Here is a 19,326-nt window from a genome sequence, read left to right as displayed (position 1 = left end):
TGTATCTGAGACACATAATTTGTACCACTTAAAACTTCCCTCTAATAAAAGACAAGAACTCTTTGCATTACATCTAAAAAGGTTCTTTTTCCATTAGTCACAGGCTAAAATCTGCAGCTTACATTTCCCACCTCAGATGTTCAGAGCTGTTTCCCCAGGTGGAATGAGGACTGTTGAGTTTCTGGGTTGCATTAAAAATGCAGAAGCTAGATGAATAGATATTTCTACCCTGGCAGAGCCTCCTTTCACTCAGCGTCTTCCAGACAAAAAAAGAGTGTAAAGAAATGATAGGATGCTTACCTGCATAGGAGGAGACAGGGGAGATCTGTAGGGGGTACAGCTGGCTCATGCTGAGGGGCTGTTCATCACTTTCTGTTGTCACTTCTACTACCTGGCAGACATCAGGAGGATTGGCAACTATCACCTGCTCCTCACTGCTGCCATCAAGGTGCGGCTGTCCTACAACTCAGGGTTAGAAATAAAAATTGATTACTCATCAGACCTCAATCCTGCTGGATCTCTAAGAGTCTGTCCTTGGAGAACACTTGGTATGTGAGTTCAATTTTGCCTCAGCACTCTCTTCCATGCCCATCACCTGCTTTCAATGGCACTTTTAAAGAAAACTCATGTGACTGACTTAGTTTCTATCACCTTCAGAGACCTCTGTTTCCTGACTTGTGATGACTGAAAATGTCCAGCTCCCCATGGCTCTCACACATAACACCCTTGAGCCCTCCTTTGCATGCCAGCTATCCAAAAGCTTTTGCAAGGAAGACCACAGCCACACTCCTCCTCCACCCGTAAATGTGGTCTCACCACAACATATGGACCACAGCAATCTCTCCTGATCCAGGAAAGCATCCTCAACAAGCAAGCTGCCAACATCCCATGGCCTCTGGATGCTGCTTTCATGTAAATTAGGCACCACAAGACCAGAACTGGCATGCAAAAGCTGGCCTTGTGGTCATCTAAAACATGACTCTGATTTATACATGACATGGATCTCTGAAAATTTTCTCCTCCAATTAGATTATTTTCACTCATCCTTGCACTACCACTGATAGTATGTGGAAAGACAGTTGTACCTGTAGTCTGCAATCCCCATGGTCTGTGACAGAAAGCTAGTCTGGTTAGTTATTAAGAGAGGGTTTTCTTATTCCCCCAGGTACCTGCTATTTAATACCAAAGGAACATAAGTAATTTCTACAAAGTGAAGGCACCATGGATGCTTTGGAAGTGCCCTGAAGTGCTTTGCAGACATTAATTGTGGTACACAACACCTTTCCAAAACGGGAATAATCCAAGGTACCAAGAAGCTACTGAGTAAAAGAGTAGCGAAATCCAGAATCTCACTTCTCTGGAGCTGCTTTAGACTATTTCCTCTGTCTTGTACAACTCCCCTGTTAGCCCCAGCAATATGAACACATGACAACTGCATTAACCCAGCACAGAGCAGAAAGTCGCTATTAGGTCAGAAGAGCGCATGGTGATGGAGCCATCTCAGAGGATGGCGAACCTGAATGCACAGTTGTCCAAGAGAAAGGGAAGAACTATAGGTATTTTTTCACTGCAGCATAAAGCTTCAAAAAGAGCAATCTTCATACAGACAAAATCTGTATAAACCTGGTGTGTTGTTCAAAATTCAGACAGTATATTTTTCTCTAAACCCATGACTGGAAAAAACGTAGGCAATGAAACCCAGTGCATCTTGAAATTCTTCTGTTAAGTAATCCAAGTACTTTAATTATTAATTTTTAAAAAGTCAAAAGGTAGCATGTGCTCCTGGATGAACTAAGCTACATATACATGAATGCACGTGTATATACACACAATCGTTCCTGCCTTCTAGCTTTTGACAAGGCTAGAACACAACTTTTCAAAAGTGACAGGTTTTTCTCCCAGAGAAAAGCTGCCTATCATTTTACTTTGTGAACTGCCAGGTAACCACCAGAAAATCCCCCAAACCTAGGTATGTATTTTATGGTACAATTCCAGCATAAAGAAAATCACATAAATACTGGAGAGTTGTTGGTTGGTTGCTTTTTTTTAAAGTTGAATCACTGCAGTTACTGCTATTTTGTTCCACTTGTTTTATTTCAAAGCCATTTCACCTTTCCTAGTTCTGAAACAATCAGTCTTTTACTGAGTGGGGTGCAGGGGCAAGAGCATGCACACATAGAGTGAATTTTTATCTGGGTGAAACCAATATTGTGCAACTCTATCAGGGTATGACCAAGCCATCTGCACTGCTTTATCTTTCTCCTCAATACCTGACGAATTCTTACCCACCCCAAGAGATAACTTGCACAGCGAAAATTACTGCTCACTTGGGCAATATGCCGCAACTTCCCATAAGCTGCACATATGTCAGAAACACTACAGGTGCCGTTTGCCTCTCCTCCCATCCAGCTGTCTTCCCTCCTTTCTGCAGAACAGATCTATTTTACCTTTTTCCCCCTATTTACATTAAAATCCCAATTGCAATCCTAAATAAGGACTTCTCTCTCCAGCCTGCATAAGCAGCACACTTCATAAGCCATTAAACAACAGTGGATGCCAGTTACCCACTCAAGCCTTGCTATCCTGCAACTGAAACTGGACTCTCTGAGTCCAGAGAAAAAACAATGCCCTCAAGATGCAAATTCAGTTCCGCTATTCTGAATCTCTTGCTTGGTTTCCACAACAGACCTCTTAGATGTTGAAGTTGCTACTATGAGTCCTGCCCTGTAAACTGTTGCTGTGATCTTCTAAGGTGCAACATCCATTCATCTCATCATAAAATCATACAGGAGTTTGGGATTCACTGTACTGTAGAAAACCGAGGTGTCTGCAGCATAATGACTGTATGATGTTAGTGGGTTTTGGGGAACACCAGGTATTTTCCAAAGACTACTTTTAAACGATCTCTGTTTGACTTTAAGACTGTAAAATAAAGCAAAAGTGTTCGAAACTTCTTCCCTGGGACTGCACAGTGGCCTTGAGGGTGTTTCAGATTTCTTAATGAGTCAGTCAGTAAATAGGAAGCACTAATAGCACTACAGTGCTATCCCTTCAAGTTACAAAACTCTGTGACAGCCGAAGTGACAATTGTGTTCTAACACTCTTACAAAGCAACAGATGATTAAATGAACTGCCATAAAGAGAGGAAGACTACTCACAAACTCTTCAGCCACAGAAGTACTTGAGGGGAATGACTATGCAAAGCCTTGCAACCTATGAAATGGGGATCAAAAATAGTCACTGCACATAATTTCTGCCATCTCTACAAGCAGAAGACTAACATATCTTTCAAACACTTGTTTGTCATATATAAAAATGTAATTCTAGTAAAAATGGTATATGGGTCGCATTTTTATGAGCCCTCACTGCTCTGACAACCTCAACCAAAAAAGAGCTGTCAAAAACCAGCCCAATTAATTCTACCGAGAATCATTTATTCATATGCTGTGATGACAGCTAATTCCTAATGTACCAGTTTCTAACTGCAGTCTTCACTGATCCTTGTTGTTAGCTCAGTGACATTAAAAATTAACTCTGCTACAGAGGTACCAGTTAAAAAAAAAAAATCAAATCCCTCAATCTTGTCTGCAGGTTTAATCTCCCAAATGAAACAGTACCCTATACAAACCTTCACTCTGAGCAATGGGAAACCACAAGCTCACTACAGCTTAACTCCCACATGACATTGGCTACAGTCTTCTCATAGCTGAGGACTACCCTATGGACTAGGTTCATGTCAGGAAAAGCCACCACACCACTACAGTGCTGCTCTCTGTCTCTGCAAGATGGTGGGGCTGACCTGCAACCAGGACCTCGTGTGGCTCAGGCTAGTGAAAAATGGGTCAACTTGACTGCAACCACAACCTTCTCCAAAGTGCAAAATGTTGATGGCAGCTGAGTCTGGCAGAGTCAAAAGAGTTCTGAAGTCACCTGTATGTTTAGCATGTAAGAAAACCATAGAAGTACTTACCTACAAAGTTCACTGTACTGTCAACCTCATTTTTTATACTGGAGGACAGCAAATAGTCAGAAGTGACGTCATTTAACCCATTAATCCCAAAAGATGATTCAACTGGCTCTTGCTAGAATGAAAACAGTACAGTTAGGTCAGGTTTGATTTATTTTAGGAGCCTAGACTCAGTTCATCTCTTTGTTCTGTGCCAGTAATAAATCATATTGCTTCTGCCTGCCATAATACCCCCTGCTCTCTGCTAGACACAGTCTTAGAATGACTATTTTGGTTCCTTGAGAAGAAGCCAGTCTACTAATTTCCAAACCTTCTGCTTTGAGATGAAAGCTATTTTTAATGTTCAGATTTAGAGTGAGCCTCCAGAGAGCAAAAAATCAATGTGCTATTTACTACAAGAGATTAACATTTGCAACAAACAAGGAAGAAACACTGCTTTAAAATGATGCTCTGTTTAATATTCATTCTCATTCCCTTCCAAACATGCTGTATCTCTTACTGAAAGCTTCTGTACAGCAATTACTAAATCCTAACATTAATTTTTCTCTGTAGCAAGCCTGAAAGCAAACCAAAGTGTTTACACTAAACACAGCCTTTCAGATTGCATCATAAACATTACCACAGGGCAATAGCGTTGGGAAAACACCACCTGTTCTACATAGACTGAGCTGTCTACAAGATACATCTCTGTAGGTCTGGTACTCTCGAGTGGGAATCTAAAAAAATCCCTCTGGAATAGACACCAAAATGTTTAATTTCATAAACTCAGGTTTTCTTTAAAAAGCTGTACCCACATCTGAAGAATTATCTCCAGGTCCAACTTTCTCCCTCGTACTGGCTCCCTTACAGGGTTATCAGTTACAAAGTCTAAAGTCTTCTCTTACCCCAGTCTGGCTATGCCAGCCCTGCAAGGCAAGTTCTACCTTGCTGCTGACCCCTGCAGAAAGGTGCATGCCTGCCAGTTGAATGTGATGCCACACCATGTCCATTTTCACTGCTTTAAAGCATTTCAGCAAGAGCAGGGCAAACATAAGCCCCAGGACTTGTGGTGCCAGCCCTTCACAGTACTAACCATATGAACTGTTATCACAGGTTAAAAAAACACTGGGGACAGCATGATAGGCCTTTCTGGATGCCACATGCTGTGACTGTGATCCACTTCAAATGAGCTGTCACTTCGACCCAAGTTTGCACCTTCCCAGCCATCAAGTGAGGCGAACACATGCCCAGTCCCAAGGCCCCTCTTCAAATCACAAATGTGCAAAGTTAGTATTAATGGCAACTAGGTATTTGAGGAGCCGCACTGGTTGTGTCGACTCACAGGTCAAAGACCTGGAGAGCTGGAAAAGGTAGAATTAGATGCTATTGATCCACTGAGGATCACAACTGAAAAGACAGCTAGGGCTGTATGCTGCAGCCCTGAGCCTCTGGTGTTGTGCAATGCCCCAGCAAATACAGCTGCCCTGTGAGAATGCTGCACACGCAGAATTACACTCAGCTTTGCTGAGGCTTGGTTTCTGTGAAGTTTATTTAGTAGCCCCTTTCGAGCTGCAGAAACAAATATGCATCCTGGAACTCGGGTGATGATGCCAGATCCACAAAGGGACTTGGACACTGGCACAGTTGGTGTTAAATTACCTAGATTTTCAGTGTCCAGACGCCTAGCCTAAGCTAAATACATGAGGAAGGGTGTCAGAGTTGAAAAATGTCTCAATAGGGACCTACATGCATAGTCAAAAGAATACATCTAGGATAAGGCAGGCCGCTCAGTCCTTTGAAATGTTTCAAAGGTAAGAGCTTATTTTTATCTGGGCTATTTAGACACTTATGGCTTCTTCCCATTGTCAAGTACTCATTCTTTCAATGGAGAGACACCATTTGCCCAGAAGCCCAGTGGTAAAGAGACATTTGTGAGGCAGGAAACCTGCTTGCAGCCTCCACTGCCTAATGCAGAGCAAGGATTTGGTAAGACCCAGGTCCCTCACATCCACTGGGACAAGCAGGAAGCGAGCGCTCCAAGCATGCTGCTCAAGCTTAGCAAGGTCTGGCAGGGCTCCTCACCCTCACCACTGTTGCTGTGGGTGCGCACAGGGTGCACCAATGGCAACAGGGGGGAGCTCAACGTGAGACTCTTGCTATGCTCAAGTCCCTTCGCAGATCTGTACTCAGATCCTCATCTTCTCCCTCTGCTGATATTGCCCCACGGCAGTTACCAGGCAATCATGAAGCAGAATACCACTCAGCTCCACTAATGAAAGGTTTTTGCAGTAACTGCAAGACATTCAATGCAAAACACACAACTCGGATCTCAGGAATTCATATCACCAAGCAAAGCAACTATAAGCAGCTTTTAATGATCAGAAATGTGCATTTGCATTAGTTTATCCACCACCCTTCTCCACTATTAAAGCTTTCAACATTCAATAGTCAGTCTAACTGTAGCTGAGCATGGAAGGAGCCCCTCCTTTAAAATCCAGGCATATCTGGAGGCCAGCCCATGCACACCTTTGTCAGAATAAGGGGAAACAGACAGGAACACTACCTGGCCCCAGCTCAAAGTCCACAGGAGCCAAGTGGCCATACCACAGTCACTGGCTGGTGAGCTGTATGCTTGTAATAGGTATCACTAGTAACTGTATGTGCTGGAGGCATGGCCAGCTCAGCTCACTGCTCCTGCATCACCTGGCTAATGCTTCTGTGCAGCTCACGGCAACCAAGCAGGAGGAAAGTGCTCCCAAAAGCTGTGAGCATCACCCCGCCAGCACCTACTCCCAGGTGTAATGCCACATGTACTAATCTGCCAGGCATCACTGGGACTTCATCAGCAATGACTATTTGTGAGATTAATCTTAATGAAGAGGACAAAATCATTCAAGCACCTCTACAGCTTTTAATGCATTTAATATTGTATTTCAATTGAAAGAAAGACTATGAAGGACGGAAATTGGCAAACTGCTACTGCCAGCTTTAGCAGGCATCACACACTGCTCTGCCCTGACCAAAGGAGTTTACTGGCTCCTGCTGAACACAGGCTACCATCAGTCATGTTATAACAAGCACATGTGGCTGCATGACCCAGGTAGGATGCTTAAAAAGTGGTTCCTTCAAGGCAATTTAAAAATTGCAGTATTCTGGCGTGCCCTTCTGCAGCAAACACAGCTACTAGGTGCAACCCAAAGACAGCAACTTTACTGAAGGCTGAAAGCAAACCTTTGCAAAAATATATGGCAGACGAAGTCTTGCCTGTATGTAATACTGAACACCTAGCAGAGGCGCTCGTCAGAAGTAAGAAAGCTAGAAAACACCATGCTTTGTAGGGAAAGGTAATGTCAGTCTGGGTCCAAGCTCTGAACAAGAAGAATCTCCAACAGTGACTGAGGAGCTTTACACCTGAGGTCTTCTAACTGACAGAACAGGAACAGAAGGAGCAGCTCTGGAAGAACTCCCCTTTGCCTAAAAGAAAATGCATTTCCAATGCCTTACACACAGCAATTAATTGCTCCAAAAGGTAGCTCCATTGTTCAGAAGCATTCCTTCCATAATTACTGTATTTCTACTTACACAGACAAACAAATGGCAAATGTATTGCTGCGGCTGCCAGTTTTCCAACCTCCAGGCACTGTAACACAAGGGCTGTGTCAACTGATGACGTCAGTCATGGCTTTAACAGTCTTCACGTTTTAAAAAGAACCCAAACATCCCATGTAACTGTAGCTACTTAACCAAACCACAAGCATGAGAGATTTGCAAATATCCACCACAATAAACTATTGGGGCTATTAAAGAAATTTGCAACAGATTGTTTTCACAAGCTCTGCACTATTAAACAGCCACTTCTTACCTTAATTTGTTTGAATTTGTCATCCTTCTCAGGCTTCGGTTTTTTTCCTGCAATGACAGAGGAAGATTTCTTAAAGTCCTATGTACTATGGTTATCCTTCACACTTTCTATATTCACCAACAAATAGCCCCAAAAGGTGCCTCAAAATGGCAGCACCTCCTAGGAAAGTGATAACACACTTTGCTTGATTTTAATTCCCCTGAGGCCTCAGCAGTCAAAAATGCACCTTGAACATTCTGGCTTTGTGGTTTGCTTTTTAAAGGGCTACAAAAAAGAGCTATGATGGGACTGAGGAAATCAAGGTGAAAAACATAGAAGAATGACAAACTAAGCACTAAGTCCTGTTAAAAAACAGAAGGGGGGAATATTTAAAAGGGGAAAAAGCTAAATGTATGTCTCATCACACTTGTGACACTCTCACTTTAGCTATATAAAAACAGGAAATTGTTCATTGATTTAATGTGAAAAGAGATCACAATAAACTTCAACAAATATTTTTGTAAATAGTTGGCATCTGAAGGGGGGGTGTATTATAATTCATGCGTAAGTGTTTTATGCAATCATGGTGAATTGAGAATCACAGAGCTTACAACCTTCACACAATGTCGTGTGCCTTGGCAGACCCTTGTGTTGCTGCCCCTGCCCTGACCTGACAAGACCCTGATGTAGAAGCTCAGACTTGCTACTGCAAGCTCAGCTCTACCCCAGTTTGTACAGACATGCCCCAAGAATTTTTCCCATCTCTACTACAAGATAGCACTGAGAATTAGAAATGTTTGCAGCCAAATTCTTTTGCTCTCACTCACACATAAATTTAGCCACACAGAAAGGGCATGTGAGAATATATACAGGGCCCAAAATATGTCAAGAGTTTTATAATAACTGGACTTGCTACAGAACCCTTTCCTGCTATAGCCCCCATCTACAGAATCTCAGGTTTCATGATGAACTTTTCTAGTTCTCAGAACTATGAGAGGAATCTTACTACAGTGGGACAGTTTACGGTTCAGGGAAACTAACTGAACGTAGCCCATTTTTCATACAGCTGTTAGGAAGTTCTGGGGCACATTAGGATAAAAATGTTCAGCTTCACACAGAAGTACAACTGGCACATTTTGCAGGCCCTACAGTAATAACAACATCCCCACCACCATTTTCATGTTGACAAACTCTCCCCTCTACCTTTTTTGGAAGGTCTTTCAGATAACGGCAGCATCCGGTATACCCTGAAGGCATTGTTTCCTTTCTTTATACTTTTGTCCTTTACTTCTTCTATGTCAGGCAGAGAATTCATAGCACAACGGAAGTTTGCCTTCCATGTCTTTGGATCAGGTTTATCTACTCCTGACTGGTATTTTCCTAGGCAAGAAAAGAAAGTTAGGCACACACGACTTGCAACTGAAAACCTAAGGAAAATTAATAACAGTGTAGGTTAACGTCAAGTTGTCAGCCTTTGGTTCCCAAGACAAACATTTACACAATAGCTGAGGATGCAAGACAATGTTATGATCTTATCCCCATGCTCATTTCTAGACCACATGATGAACAGTTTCTGCTCAAGAAAGACCCAGGACACTGCAGCTCAGATGTGACTGCACAACGATATGGAAAAGCTTGCACAGCATTTACCTTTATTATGCCTGGCTCAAATCCATAAAAAGGCATATAAAGCTCAAGGGCCCAAGTCTAAAAAGTGCTGAGTGTGCTCACTGACTGACAATTTTGTTAACATTGATTTAAATGTTAAGTTTTACTGTGTTCCTCAATGCAAATGAGTTATGGCACTTCAATAAAGCTGGAGAGTATTACAGACCTTGAAAAACAGCACTTAGCCTCCCACAGATCTAGAAACCTAGATTCACTTTTGTGTGGGTACAAGAAAAGACAAGAAAGAATGAAAATGTAACTTTAAAGGGAAAGCAACATGAAAATCTGCCACTCAGAAAGAGGGTTCCAATACCTGTGTGAATTGCCCAGTTTCTAAATAAGGGAGCATCTTTTTCAACGTCCCACCCATGTCTTGCAGCATGCATCCAGGGAATCTGAAAAATCTTCTTCTCCTGGAAGGGAGAACAAACAGGAAATGCCAACACTGACTGACTTGAGGGATCTTCTGATGACTTTAAGTCACTTACTTAAAAGCACAGTTTCAGCATCTGCGTTTTGCTTCCTTCTAACCCAGTGCTGCTGTCACTGAAGTCAATAGGAAAATATCCACTAGCGTCACAGAACACAGAATACAGCCCTAACTATACAAAATACTCAGAAGCCCCTTCACAAATGATGAGCTTGGCAGCTTTCCAAGCTGACACATGGATAAAACACGCAGTGCTGCACATTTCTAAACATTCAAACAAAGGCTAGCTTTGGCAGCACACTCTTTAAGATTAGAAAAATCACATCTGAAAATAAACAACACAGAAAATTCAAGAGATTTAGCATTTAGTCATTAAAACAGGATGGTAAAGGAAAGGGATCCCTTGAAGTTATACGCCAAGCAAATGGATATATGAATCTATCAACTGTGCACTCTTCTCCAGGGGGATAAAAGCCATCAGACACGCATGTGAAGGGGTGGCACTGAAGACAGTTGAACGTATTTTACTTTAGAAACTTTAGGCCAAAGAGACGTGCTTTAAAAGGAATCCAAAGGAAGGCTTTTTCTAAAATTATTTTTTTATACACAGCATGCAGTTAAACCAGGACATGCCTTATGTAGTGGAGGTATAAGCTGATTCCCAATGGGATCAGAAAAACTCATGGAAGATAGTACACTGGTGACTTAACGATGATAGTTTTGGGATGCAGCTCCAGCTCTGGAAGACCAACGGCTTTCACAGCCTGAACAGCATGTTTCCGATGCTCCTCCCACCAGCACTTAGCATATAGAATACTGGGCCAGATGGATGCTGCGTCAGATGTGCTTGCACGTCATACAACACCAGAACAAATTACTGTGTGCTGATCTACAAGACTGATTCAGAACTCTTCATGCTCATTTCTGCAAAGCCATGTAGAAGTTTGTTCCACACTTGTTTTTCTCCCCTATGAAGGGGAATACATTATCTGGCATCATATGCAGGCATCTTGCGCTGTAAACACTGCAACTACAGATTTAGATCCACTTCTCAGTTTATGAAAAGCACTTCCAGGGCAAAATGTAGCCTCCTCCTGAGGCGGCCACTTAAGCCATGCCAAGTGAACTGCACCCTAACCAAGCTTATTTCTCTCCAATGACAGCAAACAACTCTAGACAGGCAGCTCTCACTTAAACAACTGCATTGCAGATGTCAGTAGTTGGGTGAGATGAATCCTTTGACCTTTCCCCTTCCTCCAACAACCGCTTTTCTTCCTTGTCTGCCTGGTTAATATTTCACTAATGTCAAGGTTAGGTTTATTTCCTTTCCATGTGATCTCTCCTTTTTTGAACCTGTGTTTTGTGTTGCCCTTCAATACTTGTCTTCAATCCTTTCTCTCATTTATGTTCACTTGTTTGGGATTGCATTTTTCCCTTCTTGCTCGGCTTCATCTTTTCTTTAATTTGCTGAAAGCACAGACTTAACACATTCCTCATTACCTTTCAAGCCCTCACACTCTCCTTTCTCTTCTTAATCTATTCCCATAACTTTTTTCATGTGCCTTTTGCCTCCTTCCTCTTCCCCCGTTGCACAATTAAATCATCCTACAGAGATGTTCTTCTCTTTCCCCAAGCAGAATCAGTCTAAAGAAAGCCTCAACCCCACTACTCTGTGGTCCACAGCACTATTGTATTCATCAGAGCTACAATAACTTCGTTGCCTTTGCTCTCCCACAGAGTATAATGAACAAGGAAAAAAATCGTATTTCCAAAGAAAACTATTTCTATCAATAAGAACTTTAAGAACTGACCAGCTTAAAAAGTCTTCTCATTCTTGGTGACAGGAGAGGATTGAACAATGCTACAAAATGCTATGAAAGTTTTATCATGGGTTTCATGTTCCATATGATAATCGAAAAAATTCTATAGGAACTAGCAGACTGAACAAAACTCCAGACATAGCATCCTGCAATCAGCAACTGTACTGACTGCTTCAAAGCAAGGTGCCAAGACACTCTCAATGGCATTCTAAGTGTTCATTACAGTGCTTCTGGTTATTATAGAAAGTTACTCCCAATCCCAGATGTCTTGAAGCGCATGGACATTTAACTAATTATAATATAAAAAATATAAATAACAAAGTAAGAGAATCCACGTGTATCATAATTTTATAATACAATTTTACATATCTATACAGACATTACAGATTTTCTTATCAACTATCAAACATCTAATCTTCTCTGAAACCCTGCAAGACTGCTGACTGCAGCAATACCACGTGGCTGTGTGTTCTGCTTTAGTTCACCTAGATGCTTTCTATTCAAATACTAATTTTGATTTCACACATTATCAAAGATACATTTACCCATCTCATTCTTCAGTTAGTGCTTCCTTATCAGGAAAAGGCTCATCAGTGTTTTCTCTTAAGCCTTGGAAAACCATGTGCTGTCTGGTAGAGAACTCCATCACTGGACATCTATGTAGCAGTCTTGTAATTCCATTAAAAAATTAGCCACACCTGAAGCCAAAAGCACAACCCACAAAGCTTTCACAGTGTAACAGGAATTGCTACCAATCTCCAATGGGGACATCAATATGGAAAAGGTGTCAAATTCTTAGGAATAGCCAGGAAGTGGAAAATAGTATCAAACACTTGCAAAATGCTTTGAGCAGGTGAGTGAGCATGAGATCATATACTAGCTACAAAGTCATAGGACAAATTTCAAATAGCAGCATCTGTCTGGAGGGCAGTACTTCAAGCATCCATCAAAGCAGCAGGCTGCCTCTCAACTCTTGTTACAGCTACTCTGAACGTTTCCACCCTATTTTCCTTTTCCAGCTCCATGAGGGACACTGACTTATTATCCCCCTCCTCAAACCACCTCTGCCCTCTACTGAACCATGTAATTTCCTTCACACCTCCCAGTTCTCTCTCTCTGGGACAGTAAAGAAATTCCCTTCTTCCCTCATGTCATCCAGCAGGATAACATTTTCATCAGTGAGGTGCACAAATATTTACCTTTTAAACCCTACAGAGACGGGTCTGTTCTGGAGGGGGCACAAAGGAGGTATAATGTGATCAGCTGACAGTCAGGGAAGGAATTAGGTGAATCACCTGTACCCGCTTTGTCATTTTTAACCAAGAGAGGTTTAATTCTTTTCTCAGTCTGGAAAAATTCTCCTGAGACAGCCGGTGACACACCCAGAAAGGTGATTGTTTCTGTAGTATCTGAATCTTACTTCCTTAAAAGCTGTACACACACAGGTGCCATTCTCTTTCTAATCTGACCCACCTTTTCTGTATTGTGAGCTGTCCTTTGCCAAATTCTGTTTAAAACACACAAATCCCAAAATCCTACAGCCTCCAGAGTTTATTCTGTGGATACAGAACAGGCTGTGATACACATGACACTGTATCACTGATTCCATGAATGGCTTTGTTTATGGTCAGGATTTACAGTAAAAATAGAAATATTTTTGGTTTAATGATTCATAGTTGGAATGAATGTTTAAACATTTTTAAAGAGAAATACTCAGAAGTGCAATTAGCTTGCTGAGCACAACAAAGGCAACCCAGAATGACTCCAAAGCAGAGGGTACAAGCAGGGAATCCAACTTTACTAAACATCAAGGCAGGCCACTTAGCCTGGTATTCTCTTCCTGGTAGGAGCCAGGGCTTTGTTTTAGACAAAATAATAATTAAAAATACTTTATTTGTGAGAAAAGCCTTGGTCAGTATAGACTATGCTAAAAACAAAATCTTCTACTGACTCTTGCATGCTAACAGTTTATGCCAGAAGTACAAAGCAGAAACCCCTGTAACAAGATCAGAGACCTGCAAACATTAAGCAATATGATGTGCCTTGCAAAATGCCTTCATGGACTGGTGGGCTGAACTTGTCAAAATGAAGCCCTTAGCACGGTGGCAGTGTTTTCACGCTGTGGAGCAAAAGAGGCAAGTATGTTCCTGGGGTATACTAAAAGAGGTTACATGAACATAACCTACAGATGGTATAAGATTTAAGAGCAGTATGCTCAAATCTGAAATACTGTGCCCTATTAAGTACAGAGAAATACTTCAGGATTGGGCAGGAATGCTCAACAAAGGACAGCAGAGATGGACTGTCAGCAGGAGAGACCTGACACCAAAGTAGAGATACTCGAGGACAAGAATCCATAGGGACCTGAAATGTGGGACTCAAAAAGACAACAGCAAAAACTGGTCTCTTCCTCTTCATCTGTGACCCCATTATGCAAGAACAAGGACCTACTCAAACTCACAGGGCAGCTAACTAGGGAATGGATAAAGCAATATTTATTTACCCAGCCACAGCATGTGAGAATCGCTGATGCAGGAAGTTCCTGAGAAACAAATTTTGTAGCTGAAATTTAAAGGGCTCCTGAGAATTTTATAGTCACAAATATTTCTAGCTTTGAAAGCAGTAATCTTAATTGCCATTTTTCAGCTCTAAAAATTAACACCTGAGCACCACAAATACTACTACAGGGAGGATACCAGAATGACTGGGTCAATGTCTTAACCAGAGTGGCACCTCCTGTTTCTGCACCTGATTGTGTGCACTTCCACCCATTTTGATAATAAAGTAGCCTCTCTAGCCAAAACTGTTTCATGCTTTTCAGTGTGGCAAATTGCTGTCCTGCACACCACATAACACGTGCAGTACTTCCAGGGTTTATTACCGTTTAAAGTCTCAAATACACTCCCTGGTTTTATTGAGCCAACTGAAAAATCAAATTGAGCACTGACATTCTGGAGTCCACAACAGTGATCTCCAAGTGTTTAGAGCTCACAGCAAGAGCTTAGGACCAGAAATATTAGGTTTGGGTCTGGCAAGGGAAAAGTCACCCCATTTTCTCACAGGCTGAGGAATATCAGAGAAGTCACACAAGTCCAAAACACAAGATCATTGCTTCAACCCACAGTCTAACACAGAACATAGCCTTCCACCTCAGAAGAGCATTTTGTTCACATCCCTCTGACACTACTTGGTGAGCAATCTGTTTCCAGCTTAAAAAAATAACCTAGTGGAGTCTCTAGAAATGCTTGCTCCAACAATAAAGAGCTGGAAAATGCTTTCAAAGGAGCCACAGATCCATCAAGCCAAAACAGGGTGCCTCAGATCTGGCAGGCAAGGCCGGAGGAACAGGTTCAACAGGAAGCATTCAGCTTTGCCTTTCCTCCCTGTGTCACCCCTTTGAAAACCAGGAATGAGCTGGTTTAACCATCCAAACCTCAGGCACTGCTATAAAGTCCCTCTTCAGCACACAAACACATGCATGTACCCCCCTTACCTTATTTAGCCATTTCAGCCCCGGTATTCTGTTAGAGTTGATTTGCTCTTCCAGCCAGGGGCGCATCCGCATCCTTTCGACAGGCATTGTCACCTGGGAAGGAGCTGCAGTGAACAAGGGACAAGTTTTCCAGGCAGAACTCTCAGGCAGCTCCCCCATCTCTGCACAGTACAGACTTATCACAGCTTTGCAGGCATAATAAAATTATAAATATAACAGTGGCTCTGTATCTGTGCTGGAGCCTCCCCAAAGAGCAACTGAGATGATAAAGCTTTCTCTATGGCAGAAAGCACTCTTCTGCTATGCCAGGATTAGGAAAGCCTTCACCTGAAGAAGACCCATCATAGTGGCAAAAGCTTCTTGTCTGCTGATACAGGCAGGACATCAGAGGCCACACAGAAAAACAATTACACTCCTGTAGAGACCTCTTTGGACCATGTACCTGCATTTGCACAAGACCTTTTTCTGACAAGAAAAAACTGTAACCAAAAAAAATCACATACAGGAGGCATCACTGTGCTAGCTAAAATGATGCACCTGCTAATGAGAGTGTTTTTAAATGGCTGATTCTGTCCCATAAACTTAACTAAAACTATGAAAAATACATTTTACATCACAGCAATTCACAGAATGGTTTGGGTTGAAAATCTAGTTCCAAGCCCAGTGCCATGGGCAGGGACACCTTCCACTAGACCAGGTTGCTCAAAGCCCCATCCAGCCTGGCCTTGAACACTTTCAGCGATGGGGCAGCCACAGCCTCTCTGGGCAACCTGCGCCTGTGTCTCGCCACCCTCACAGTAAAAAATTTCTTAATATCTAACCTAAATCTCCCCTCTTTCAGTTTAAAACCATTCTCCCTTGTCCTATTCTTTACATGCCCTTGTAAAAAGCCCCTCTCCAGATTTCTTGTAGGCCCCATTTTGGCATTCGAAGGCTGCTCTAAGGTCTACCCAGAGCCTTCTCCAGGCTGAACAAGCCCAACTCTCTCAGCCTGTCTCCAGAGCAGAGGTGCTTCAGCCCTCTGAACATCTTTGTGGCCTCCTCTGGACTCACTCCCACAGGTCCACACCCCTCCTGTGTTGGGCACCCCAGAGCTGAACTCAGTTTGTGGTTCTGGCTGAGTGGTTCAAACCCTTCCATCCAGCTTTCTCTCATGAACCCAGTCACTGATTTTTAGCTGCTACTTTACATTTTGATACTGCTTAAATAGGAAGTGAGCGCTTCACATCCCCTTCAGCTGCACCATGCCACATTATGTGATTCAGTTGAGACTCAAACTGGCTTTTTTCCCCTCTCTCTTACACACACACGTGACCCTGCTGCCACTTCCCTGTTCAGAGCTGTAAATTATTGACACAAGAGTCCAAAGTCTTGAACCTGAGGCAGAAAATTTTCAAAACATTAACCTATCTCAGGCACCGCTCTGGAAGCACCAACTGGCACTAGATGCAGGTTAAAACACCGCATTAAACTCCTGTTAAGCAGCCTGCAACCCATCATATCTATGTTCAAGTACTTGCATTTAGGCTTCTTCTTCTCCTTTCCCCCTCCGCACCGGGCTCAGCTCCTTCCTCTCTCCTTTGTTCTTCACATCTGTGTTCTCTGCATCATTCTTAACTTCTCTGCTCTGCTATTCTTGTCACCTTTGATCTTAAAACGTAAAAAATAAGAGAAAAAAAAAAGAACAGGTCATGTATTTGAAAGCACACAGCAATGACACAAATGTAAATGGGTTCTTGCTTCCTATGGGAGTACAGGCATCAGACAGACTAACAATTAGGCAGTACCAAGCCCACACCCAGCACAAGAGGAAGAAAAACGTTCAAAGTTTCCTCTCATTGCTCCGAGGACATGTATTTCCTGAAACTAATAAGGAATTAAAACCTGAGTGCAACAATACGGCTCTTTGATGTGTTCACAGAATTTACCAGCAGCCGTGCTCACACTAATCTCTTAGCAAACATACTGGCATTTTATTTACTGCTGTGTGGAGCTGGTCACTCTCGCTCCAGCCGCAGCCCTGTCCAGTAACTATGAGTTTCTAAAATAGCTCAGAAAATAGCTGCAACTGCTCAGCTCCCTTTCGGGTTCATGTCAGACACAAAAAACAGCCAGCCCCAAGACCCAACAGCAGCTGAGCCCTGTGCAAATCCCCTCTCTGTACAAGAGTGAGGCTGCTTCTGGGTGAGGGTGATGCAGGTATGGCTTTTTCAGCCCCCAGGATTGTGGCAAGCAGCCACCACATCACTGCAGCCCCTTCCACTTGGCACCAATGATCCTCCTCTAGGCAGCAGAGTGAGTATGGGAGATCTGTACCATCTTCCCCTACAACATGTTGGGTCAGAGCTGCAGAACGCAAATGGCAATGTACTGAAAATGTGAGCAAATTGTTATTCATCTCTCAAAGAAGAAACAAGTAGATGCAATTATTATTTTAGATGTGCTTCTTTGTAAGATATCTTTAAGTATGCATGGACTTTGACACCATTCCTGGAAGCACTGTGCATCACCTTCTGCATTCAATAGATGAGTGTTACCATTTAGCAGTGGGAGTTGTCTTCTGGATTATGAGCCCCCTAAGACAAATTTTGAGCCCATGTGAATGAACAAATTCGATGGAAGGCAGAAAAGTTGTCATGAAAGCAGCAACAAATTCCTCTTGGGACAGGCAACACAGAAGAAACAGAAGCTGCCTTTGTGCAAAAGCAATGCATTTCAGGAGACAAAACAGCTGCCAACATTGCTACTACAAGGAAGATGGTCTTGCCCAAAACTGTACCGTTGAGCCTGTCATCTATTCCCTCCCATGTCCCCAGGGGCTTCCCTGCTGCTTGCCCACAGATGCTGCAGTGCTCATCTCCTTTCGGCACGCTGGGACTCCTCTGAGAGTAGCACCTGCGGCTGTCAGCACACACCTTCACATCCATCACACACACCAAGGCAGATTAATCCAAGGTAGCCAGAAAAGAGGTCTGGCTTGTGAGAAAGGAGGAGTGGCTCCCAAGATCTGTTTATCTGAAAGTAAAAGCAAATGCAGCTAAAAATAACTTGCAGTTGGGCATCCTCTGGGGAATGTCTTTCATAGAGGGGCAAGCACAGCATACCTCTCATCAAAACACACCCTGTGTTCCTCTGTGAGCACATGCTGCTGGAAATAATACCTGATGTCTTCAGAAGACACCCCCAGATCTGTCTGCATCAGGACAGCACTGACCACAACAGTGCTAAAACATAGGGGGTTTCTTAGCAGTTGCACACCAACAGTATCCTTGTGATGAAAATACCAAGTCAACTCAACTAACTGCCTATGGGAAATGAAAGTGCCACATCTTCCCTTCCTCCAGAGCTGTGTCAAATGCATGATTTAACTGTACAAAAAGAAGTACCAATTTCTGCAGTGCCTTAAAAGTAGCCTCTGTCTGTCCTTAAACAGGGTTAATGGGTGCGACTGGGAGTCTTATTTTGATGTCTGCAGGTGGAAGAACCCTTAGTCCATCCATCATTGAGTAGGAGCACCTTCTGCCATTAAGTCATTCAAGTTTGTAAAGATCTTTGAAATTCTCCAAAGCAGGCAGCAAAGACATGTAAAGTTTTAAGCTGGATGTTTCACGTAACATCAAGCCAGTTTCATCCTCCATCAGAATACCTTAATTCTAAAACAAATCTACAAAGCTAGAAACTAAGGTGAGCCATACAAAACAGCAGACATGCCAAGTTCCTGCTCCAGCCTCTCTCTAGTGTTTACCCAGCAGAAAGGAAAGCAGAAACAGTCAGTCCTTTTAAGGAGAATGAACTATCAACAGTTATACTCTGAAGGAGACTGTAAAACCGGGAGCACCTATGCACCTATCTCCCATTCCTGGTCAATGTTAACACTGCATTTCTCCTGCACGTTTACACATAGAAACAGCTACATAAGGTTGTCTGTATTTTTTGTATCAGGACAGGTAGACTTCTACCAGCATCTTCTAAACTGCCAAGGCATCCAGATCCCACCTGGGTACACCACCACTGGGAGCTCCTGAGCAATGGGTATCCATCTGCTGGCCTAAGCAAATCTGCCCAGAAGCTTGGCTACCTTTGACAGCCTGAGCCTTCACACTCGGGTCAACTGGGAAAAAATTGCTC

At 42.8% G+C, this 19,326-nt stretch overlaps 1 protein-coding gene across 3 annotated transcripts in view; it reads right to left on the bottom strand.

Moving 5' to 3' along the window:
- The window catches only part of IRF2 (interferon regulatory factor 2), a 42,190-nt gene that overhangs the window by 7,386 nt on the left and 15,478 nt on the right, over positions 1-19,326 (bottom strand). For 2 of the 3 annotated variants that reach the window (XM_005149034.3, XM_031048935.2), the window contains exons 2-8: positions 16,719-16,848; positions 15,199-15,302; positions 9,769-9,868; positions 8,991-9,167; positions 7,809-7,855; positions 3,971-4,082; positions 301-465 (exon numbers count right to left, since the gene is read on the bottom strand). In XM_005149034.3, the coding sequence (XP_005149091.1) occupies positions 301-465; positions 3,971-4,082; positions 7,809-7,855; positions 8,991-9,167; positions 9,769-9,868; positions 15,199-15,285 (688 nt within the window). In that variant the 5' untranslated portion in view covers positions 15,286-15,302; positions 16,719-16,848. The remainder of the gene's footprint in view (positions 1-300; positions 466-3,970; positions 4,083-7,808; positions 7,856-8,990; positions 9,168-9,768; positions 9,869-15,198; positions 15,303-16,718; positions 16,849-19,326) is intronic. The other variant, XM_031048936.2, reaches the window with a different exon arrangement.

This window comes from Melopsittacus undulatus, chromosome 7 (genome assembly GCF_012275295.1).
Source record: "Melopsittacus undulatus isolate bMelUnd1 chromosome 7, bMelUnd1.mat.Z, whole genome shotgun sequence".
In the NCBI taxonomy this organism is placed as follows: Eukaryota; Metazoa; Chordata; class Aves; order Psittaciformes; family Psittaculidae; genus Melopsittacus; species Melopsittacus undulatus.
The sequence above is the reverse complement of the archived record's forward strand: the minus strand, read 5'-3'. Positions and strand labels throughout refer to the sequence as shown.